The 7,510-nt window shown below is 35.2% G+C and overlaps 2 protein-coding genes across 2 annotated transcripts; both read right to left on the reverse strand.

Moving 5' to 3' along the window:
- Positions 1-780: 780 nt before the first annotated feature.
- LOC113351881 (fatty acyl-CoA reductase 1-like) lies at positions 781-1,735 on the reverse strand. Its single transcript, XM_026595791.1, has 4 exons — positions 1,667-1,735; positions 1,298-1,579; positions 1,110-1,177; positions 781-970 (listed from the first exon to the last, which is right to left on the reverse strand). Exons 1-4 carry the CDS (start codon positions 1,733-1,735, stop codon positions 781-783), a joined length of 609 nt encoding a protein of 202 aa, XP_026451576.1.
- A 462-nt stretch (positions 1,736-2,197) lies between these two features.
- Positions 2,198-2,878, reverse strand: LOC113351882 (alcohol-forming fatty acyl-CoA reductase-like). The gene is made up of 3 exons (XM_026595792.1): positions 2,800-2,878; positions 2,586-2,689; positions 2,198-2,356 (listed from the first exon to the last, which is right to left on the reverse strand). Exons 1-3 carry the CDS (start codon positions 2,876-2,878, stop codon positions 2,198-2,200), a joined length of 342 nt encoding a protein of 113 aa, XP_026451577.1.
- Positions 2,879-7,510: the final 4,632 nt, after the last annotated feature.

Raw genomic sequence — 7,510 nt, forward strand, 5'->3', positions numbered from 1 at the left:
CGAATGGATGCACGGATGGACGGATTGGATGCGGATAATCCAATGGATTTGTTTTAGTTAAAATTTATAGTAAAGAAAATAAGCTGACACAAATGACTCCTTATAAAACCTACATATATTATATATGTATACAAATATAAATATGCCAGGTACAACACCTCAAGCAAACATCTTAAAAATTCCTAAATGATCCATAATATTTTCTGGAACTATATAAATGTCCTTAATTTGACGTATATGGATGTCCAACGGATTTTCAAGGTTGCATCCGGGACCCGGTCCGTTGTCCGTTGGATTTCTAAAATTCAATCCGCATCCAACCTATTAACGAACGGTCCGGACATCCATCCGCAAATGAACGGTTGGTCTGGTTAAATCCACGGATTATGGGCCAAATGCTCACCCTTACTCAAAGTATATATATGGGTAAATATCTTAAGAAATAGGCCCAAAAGTAAGCCTTAGAGTTGAAATACATCCAGAAAAACAAATAAAGAGTAAAACCTCTTTGTTGAAATAGTTACAAACAATATCACAATTTTGTTTTTAGTACTATTACTGTCCACTAGGGAAATTGAAATAGACACATGAACTCACTAGATAAATCACAACAATCAGAAAACTGAATAATCACAGATAAAATGCTGACCAACGCACACAGGACACCAGGAATAGAATGACATATAAGCAAGAAATTTTGTTGTTAATCCTCCCAAAAACTTTACTGTTTTTCGGATTTTAACACTTCAGGCCAGCTTCATAATTTGATTCCAAATGAACTCATAACTTGCTCTTGTATCTTCCTACATGTGGCTTAACAACATATTTCATGACCCCAGGAATATGAACATTCTTTATGTAATCTTTCCAATCTATTCGTTTTGGGTCGAAATCAAATAATTCTGCCTCACCGGTTCCGTAGTATGCTTTGGTCCATATTCTCAATTCATCAGTCGCTGAACAATCGCAGCTACATGCCACAAAATTCAGAGATTACTTTAAGACCAATTAATGTGCAATATCATGCATTTCGTATTTAAGTATCTATATAGCCATCTCCAACCTTCCAAATTTTATTGCAAGAATTCATTGACTATGGAAATACTTACGTTCCTTTAAAGAGTAAATATGGTTCATAAATTTCAGCCAATCGGGTAGCAAATTGAACTTTTTGTTCCTCCATAAAAGTAAAAATAAAAAGAATTTTAATTAGCTAAGCAACATATGTTGGTATGGATCATGGATGTGCCAAATTGAACTTTTTGATCCTCAAAATATGTTGTCAATGTTAACTTACCTTCTTTGGCACCACAAAATTGGTATGGATGTGCTCTCGAAAGCTAGTCATGGTGGGAAAGAAAACAGGCTTAACAATTTCACTACTGTCGCCATCCATCCAAGGATTCTCACGAAAGTAATCATAAGCAAAACTTAACAGCTTAATGATGCTCGTCTGCTCTTTGTGCGTAGAACTGCTGATATGATAGATATAGCGATCCTTATCACCAGAAAAAATATTATTATTAGAGTGATTCACCATCGCGGCTATTATAGCATTCACCACCATATCTCCTGGGATCTGGTTCATCAAGCCATAGTTAAGAGTTATAAAACATTTAGTAATTTGATTGTGCATTTAAGTCCAAGAAAGTTGGGATTAACTTACTATATTAAAGAACGACTCATTGTCCCCAAGAAAACAAGGTAACATCCCTCTTCCAAGACTAATTACCATGGGGTCAAGTGATCTGCAAATTAAGCCAATAAAACAATAAATAGTTATAAGCATCATCAGTTAATTAAATTAGCTCGGGCGAGGGCCATTTATCCTTTAGGTTTAAAGTTAACTTTTTGGAGGAGTTGATCAGTTGGCATACTTGAAGCCTTCGGTCCATCCAGGAAATGGTTCACTGTAAGTACTAGTAACAATTGTAGGCCTTATGATAACAACAGGAAGATTTCCTTTCAAGTGATCAATTGTTATCTCTCCCATTCCCTTTGTGAACGCATATGTGTTTAGCCATCCATATAGTTTAGCTCTGTTCACAACACCAGGAAAACAACAACAAGAAAAAAAGTCTTAGTAGTATAAAAAGGTTTTCGTGCACCATACTGACGAAACCTTGCTAACCTTTTTAGTCCAAGTTTTTTCATTATAGCAGTTTGTTGATTCTTTGAAACTTGTTTGGCTTCGAGTTCATCCAATGTTCTTTGCACCAACTTCTTCAGAGTCTTCTATTCCCAAGTTCTCTAAAGTAACATCCCCAAAGACAGGCGTCACCTTTTCGGATATAAAGGAATCAAATCCAAGACCGTGCTTTTTTCTCAACACTCTAAATACTTCCTTCCCTGTCACCTATACATAAAATCGTTAACACCGAGTTAGTCCATAATATCGCGAATGAGATCTTGTTTTGACTCGATCTTTACAAACTACATTACGAACAAAATTAATGGAGATTTTCATGTTTTAAGTAATAAATTGTATGTGTATTTCCACCAATTTGTGGCATTGTCGATATATTAATGTAACAATCATGTAAATGGCAGTGCTAATTGAGTCGTATATGCATGCACGTACGTACATCCTTATGAAGACGCTGAGTAGGGGACGATGCATCAGCGGGTCTAAAAAGAAGATAGAGTTGTTTCACATTTGGCTGAACTCTAAGTAACTTCTCCACAAACACTGCAAAAAGTTTGAACAAAGTTTAATATAAGAAGGATATGATTGATCGAGAAACAAAAAAGATACGCAATTAGATAAAAATCACTAAGCTTGTATGTATGTTGCATTACATTTCGACAACAACCCAGTAGAACCAGTGACAAGGATGCTCTTGTTTTCAAAAGATTGAATCATTCCATTCGATTCCATTGCTTATTTTTACGAGTTAACCCAAAAGTATGAGACTCTATATACACTGTAAAGCTTCAGAGCTATAACAAAAATGAGAGAGGAATCCAGGCACATTTATACATGTCATGGATGGCAAGGTTGTTGCATCTGTACCTTTACTTGTTTTAGGTTTGTGGCGAGCCAGCCTAAGATTTTGGAAACCTCATACAATCTATACATATTTCCTTTCAGATTTCATAAGATATAGTATGTGTCCCCAAAATTTACACAGCATAGTTGGATAGGCATATATGTAAATACAATTTACTCGGTTCCACTGTGCGTGACTTTGAAACATCCAACTTATATATATTCAATTACAATTGATTTTCGATATCAAATCTTCGAAAAAAATAGTATAAGTTGATGATCTCCAAATGGCCCTCCAACATTTAAACCTTTGGCTCCAACGCCCACACCCACACTGCTGGTGCACAAAGTTGAGAGAAATGGAGTGAGAAAAGTGTTGTCTTCAACTAGTTGTTGTTTTTAACCATACGTTAAATCTGTCAAATAATTCCACTGTGTTCTTCACCAATAATGCTGTGCTAGTTTATCGAGTACAATGAGTCTTATGAGTTGTGACAGTAAGTCTTTGACATAAAAGTCTCGCCCCTTCATATCAAAGAGTTAACAAGCCACTTTCTTTTCATTTATTTAAGTTCGTCATCTGATTAAACTTGGTAGAATGGTATCATTAAACGATCCTGGGGGAGTGACAAAAGATCATGAAGTTACCAAGAAAGAAAGATCAATGCAGCTGGATAAAGATCATGAAGATCTTAAGAAAGATCTCCGAATGGCTGGATAAATATTCTGAGAAGCTCGAATTCGAGAGATATGTCTTTGCTGGTAAACTAGAGTATGCCCTCGTTTAACAGATTTTTGATTTTAATTTAATTGTTTTATGCTTTAAAAAAATAAAAACCAGCGTATACAGATATAAGCTGGCTGGAGCTATTCATGACATCCCTCCCACGAACAATTTTTGAGTGATAGACTCTTTCTAATGCATGACATCCCTCCCACCTCCCACAGGATGACTACCTCTTTTCATACATCGGTCGATACTCATCTGTTCAGTTTCTTACATAGGCACCCAGCTGTGAAACCAACTTTCTCTTCTCTAGTTGGGTTGTTCTAGTTGTCACACTTGGGGCAACTCATATGAAGAGTCCATCTATGTTTGTGATGATCCACAAAATACAGACTAAAAAGTTGCTACTATGGAAATTTTTATCATCCACAAAACTACAAATCTAGAAAGGACCCCTCAAATATAGGGTGGTTATAATGGATAGTCCATCGGGTCATTAGATAACTGGATACTCTCTCTGTTTTTGAAAGACCGTCCTCTATTCCTTTCTCGTCAGTTTCAAAATTGTGTCCAGCTTCTGTTTATAGTCATACTTTTTCAATGAACTTTCTAATATATCCTTGAATTTTTTATAATCATAAATTCATTTTTAACGTGACCCAATCTAAAATATTAAAGAAATTAGTATAATTGAGGAAACAAATATATCATTCATTCCTTTTAAGAAAATATACATTTAACTCTAAAAAATAAATTTCTTATAAAGTTTATACTTCATAAATTCGATATCTTTTAAATTTTCCTTTTATATTTTGTATTTATAATTCTCATAACAATTTTGGATAGTTTTTATTACTAGCATTTTTATTAAAATAAAATAGGTAAGTAACTAAGGGTAGTCAAGTAAAATAGTATGGTCTCCTTAATATTCTGAGAAAGTCAAAGCGGACTATCTTTGTGAAACACAAGGAGTATAAAATAAAAAAAAATGTTTTCTATCTCATCCAGTTTTTCAATTACCATATGTTCTTTTACTTTTTTTAGATTAAAACATTGGTCGACCACTTATATAACTGGCCGGATTGGTGTATACCCAGATTAATTGGGATATACCAAATTTTAAATGGACTCAAATGAAAGGCTAGGGGGTGTCAAAAGGGTGAAATACAAGACTGCCCTTACAATTATAATTAAAACTTCAACTAACTCATATTCTCATTTCATTTTCATTTCATCTCCCCTCTTCCCTCTTCTCCTCTACAAGGTCCCCCTACCTTCATCAAAAACCTTTGACAACTCGTCGATTCGAAAATTTATCATCGATTAATCTTCAAACATGATGTCGCATGTCAAACAAACTTATGGAAGACCTATGAAAAAACGAGGGTCTAACAACCTCACTCAATATTTCGTTTAGGCAATCTGTATGGACAAACTCAGTATAATTCCAAGAGAATCAACTAGACAATGGAAATATTTCCAAGAGTTGTATCTCGGTTTCACAATGTTATCAGCAAATCAAACAGATAGAAATCCGCGAGCCTGATTATTATGTGAAACAACTTGAACGGTACCAAAGATCAATGTTCCAGTGTCAATCAAGTTATATCAACAACCAAAGGTTGGATTATCTAATTGATTGAACTACGCACAACCTGTGATATTTCAGTTATATAGAAAATATAATGCGGAAAAGAAATAATACAGACACCAGAAATTTTATTAACGAGGAAACCGCAAATGCAGAAAAACCCCGGGACCTAGTCCAGATTTGAATACCACACTGTATTAAGCCGCTACAGACACTAGCGTTCTCCAAGTTAACTTCAGACTGGAATGTAGTTAAGCCCTAACCAATCTCACACTGATCAAGGTACAGTCGTGTTCCTTACGCCTTTAAATCCCAGCAGGACTCTACGCATTTGATTCCCTTAGCTGATCTCACCCACAACTAAGGGTTGCTACGACCCAAAGTCGAAGACTTGATAAACCAATTTGTATCACACAGAAAAGTCTCTGAGTTTTGTTCCGATCTTTTGATAAATCAAGGTGAGAAGGAACCAATTGATACATCGGACTTATATTCCCGAAGAGCAGCCTAGTAATATCAATCACTCATAATAATCTTAATCGTATGGTAGAGAAACAAGATATTGTGGAATCACAAACGATGAGACAAAGATGTTTATGATTACTTTTTATCTTGCCTATCGGAGATTAAATCTCGAGCAAATATTAGAGAAGATAGTACTCAATACGATAGAATACAAAAAGATCAGAACACGCAACTACAGAGAAAATAGTTGGGTCGGGCTTCACAATCCCAATGAAGTCTTTAAGTCGTTAACCTATAATGGTTTTAGAAAAACCTAGGTTAAAGGAGAATCGACTCTAGTCGAAGCTACTATCACACAGGAGGTGTGGGGATTAAGTTTTCCAGTTGCTAGAGTTCTCCCTTATATAGTCTTCAAATCAGGGTTTGCAATCAATGTTACCTTGGTAAAAAAGCATTCAATATTCACCGTTAGATGAAAACCTGATTAGACTCAAGTTAATATCTTTCAACCGTTAGATCGAACTTAGCTTGTTACACACAAATGAAAAGTGAATTCATTTAGATATGGGTAACCGTACCTAAACGTGTACACCTTGTTGGCTCAACAATGGTTAACCGAAGTTAGCCATATGACACTTTCATATCAACCTTGTTCATCTTAACACAACTAGTTCAAATAACTCAAATTAAACTAGTTCTAAAGTTTTTTAGTTGTTTATATTCTCATAGAATACAAGACACAATTGAAGCAAAATCGATTTTGATTCACATGAATCAATTCATGAACATGATAGCCACAGTTTGCAAAAGATTGTATTCCTTAATTCATAAATGTATTAGTTCATAGATAAACCGATTTTAGAACATAACCTACTCAAGTATGCGAACGGGTATGCATACCACCAAACTCAACTGAATTCCCAGACTTGAACTTACGCTGGTACGCATACGGGTATGCATACTAAGTTCCTAGACTTTGAACTAACCAACCAGTACGCATACGGGTATGCATACTATGGTTCCCGGACTTGGAATAACTTGCAACAGTTAGCATACAAGTACGCATACTATGATATATCCAATCATGGTTAATTGTTCTAAACTCCATTTCAATCATTGAAACATTCTTAGAAGACGACAATAGTTGTCTCACGCAAACTATTAGCTTCAAAGCAATTTTCAAGTGATCAATAGATCAATACGAAACCTTCTGAGTCTACATCAAATGACTGTCTCACACAAATCATGTAAGATGTTACTAGGCGATTTTCACATGATCATCTTTTGACTTTCGTCAAGAATATAAGATGAACTTGGTTAAAGCGAAAGCTTTCCAACATATATTTCGAGAAATATGTAAGCGAGTTAAACTCAGCTCGAAATATCAAATGTGTATAATCGAAGTCTATATAGCTATACGATTTTTGTCTCAAATAGAAGATAGAGTAGATAGACTTTTGAGTGATAGATGAGTTCAAGTATCCACATACCTTTTGTTGATGAAGTTCCAAAATCTCCCCTTAGTAGTTCTTCATCTTCAATCGATGAACGACGTGGAGTCTAAAGATCAACTATACTTTCTATCCTAATCCGAGACTTAGCTATAAGTAGACTAGAAATCAAGACTTATAGTTTTGGGAACTAAACTTGACAAACAAGCTTGAGATAGCAACGCTTGCGAGTTCGACCGAGCAGTGCTCTAACAATCTCCCTCTTTGTCAATTTTAATGACAAAACT

The sequence above is a fragment of the Papaver somniferum genome, chromosome 2 (assembly GCF_003573695.1).
Source record: "Papaver somniferum cultivar HN1 chromosome 2, ASM357369v1, whole genome shotgun sequence".
Lineage (NCBI taxonomy): Eukaryota > Viridiplantae > Streptophyta > Magnoliopsida > Ranunculales > Papaveraceae > Papaver > Papaver somniferum.